Raw genomic sequence first — 2,071 nt, forward strand, 5'->3', positions numbered from 1 at the left:
TTGATTGGTAGGTGATTGTTGGTTAGACCAAGTGAACTTTTTCAGAGTAAGGGATATATTTTCACACTATGTTCTTTTCATCTCTAATGCTTAGCATAGTTCCTTGTGCATATGTATTTAATAAATGTTAATTTATTGATTGAATGCTTTGGCTTGGAGGATAGAACAAGGAGCAAACAACAGGGGCTGAAAAAGCAAGGCAAATTCTCTCCTACTGTTACTTCCTTAAATAATAGATATTTTAGAGTTCTTTAAACATGGGATGATTTGATTTAGTAGCTAGAGGGTTACTCTTACTCTAGGATGTGAAATAAGATAAAAAAAATTTGTTTTTTGTATGGTAGCCTGGCTTATTGGTGGAGTATGAGATAGACTAGTTGGCATTTGAAATTGTTGCTAATTCTGAATTTATTTGGTTGTATAATTTTTTCTATATGACAAACTACTGGAAAATAGAAGTCATATTTTTATTATTTTATTAATATTTTCTTTATTAATTCCTTTTTAAAGACCTAATACATTGACATATCCAGTAAATGAATATATAAATACAAACCATAATTTTTACACAGAAATATTAATATTTTAAAAACTTTTTCTAATACATTTATAAAATCAGAAATTATGTCTTTGGAAACAATGTAACTTCTCAGCTTACGACAATTATGAGCAATATGTTCATACAGATATGTGTAACAATTTAAAGAAATATATCACAAAGACAATAAAAATCAGCACAGGTAGAAGTGAGGGAATTAGCAGGCACTAGTCATAGAACCATGCTTCAGAAATATTCATTTTGTATGAAAAAGGATGAGGTTTTCAGTCACTCTTACACTAGTGATACTAGAGAAGGGGTTTTGGGTTTGAATAAAGAAGACAAGGTTCCCCCATACAAGAGGAGCCAAAAGTCTCAATGTTCATATTCTCCTTAAGTAAAGATTTCTGATTAGGACTTTCTCCACAGCCTCTTTAACCTCCTTGTTCCTCAGACTATAGATGATGGGATTCAGCATTGGGGTGAACACCCAGTAAGACAACCCAAAAATTTCATCAAAAAGCTTAGTGTCCTTAGACTTGGGCTTCATGTACATGAAAAGAGCAGACCCATAGAACAAGATCACCACAGTGAGGTGTGCTGAACAAGTGGAAAAGGCCTTTTTCCTCCCCTCAGTAGATTTAATTTTCAGGATAGTGAAGAGGATAAAGACATAAGAGAAGAAAATAAGCACAAGAGGAGTGATTAACAGAAGAATGCTTGCAATTATCATAATAAATACATTGAGGGATATGTCAACACAGATAAGTTTTAAAAGGGCAAGAATTTCACAGACAAGATGGTCAATAATGTTCTCACAGAAAGGCATTATCAATGTAAGCACAGATTGTACCATGGAGTTCATAAATCCTACTATCCAGGTCCAAGAAGCCATCTGCACACAAAGTCCCTTGTTCATGATGATAGTGTATCTTAGAGGACTGCATATGGCTACATATCTGTCAAAAGCCATTACTGCAAGCAGCAGACACTCTGTGGACCCAAGTCCAAGGGAAAGAACCATTTGCAGGCCACATCCTATGAAAGTGATGGATTTTCTTTCAGATGTAAAATTAAATAGCATTTGAGGTATTAAGGAAGAAGTGTAGCAGATGTCCAGAAAAGAGAGGTTCCCAAGAAAAAAATACATAGGGGAATGGAGGTGGGGATCTAGGATGCTGATGATAATGAGTATACCATTTCCTATTAGAATCACCAAGTACATCAATAAGCAAAGCACATAAAGAAATACCTGGAGTTCTGGGTAGTTTGAAAGTCCCACCAGAAAAAACTCTGTTACAGTTGTAAAATTCCCCATTTCCAAGTTATTGTTTTTAGATCACCTAAAGGATTTAGAGAGACAGCTCATATAAATTTTGCAGTGAAAAGTAACAGTAATTTACATTGTTATTACTTTTTAAACTTTTTCTCTTTTCTCCATTATACTATTTTATCTTATTGCTATTTTTATTGATGAGTTAAAACTATTCACATACAAGCAAAACTAAGGAAAAAGAAAATATAAAAAAGAGT

At 33.5% G+C, this 2,071-nt stretch overlaps 1 protein-coding gene across 1 annotated transcript; it reads right to left on the reverse strand.

Moving 5' to 3' along the window:
* Positions 1 to 920: 920 nt before the first annotated feature.
* LOC123230992 (olfactory receptor 13D1-like) lies at positions 921 to 1,859 on the reverse strand. The gene has a single exon (XM_044657194.1). It carries the CDS (start codon positions 1,854 to 1,856, stop codon positions 921 to 923), a length of 936 nt encoding a protein of 311 aa, XP_044513129.1. The 5' UTR covers positions 1,857 to 1,859.
* Between the last annotated feature and the right edge of the window lie 212 nt (positions 1,860 to 2,071).

The sequence above is a fragment of the Gracilinanus agilis genome, chromosome 1 (genome assembly GCF_016433145.1).
Source record: "Gracilinanus agilis isolate LMUSP501 chromosome 1, AgileGrace, whole genome shotgun sequence".
NCBI lineage: Eukaryota > Metazoa > Chordata > Mammalia > Didelphimorphia > Didelphidae > Gracilinanus > Gracilinanus agilis.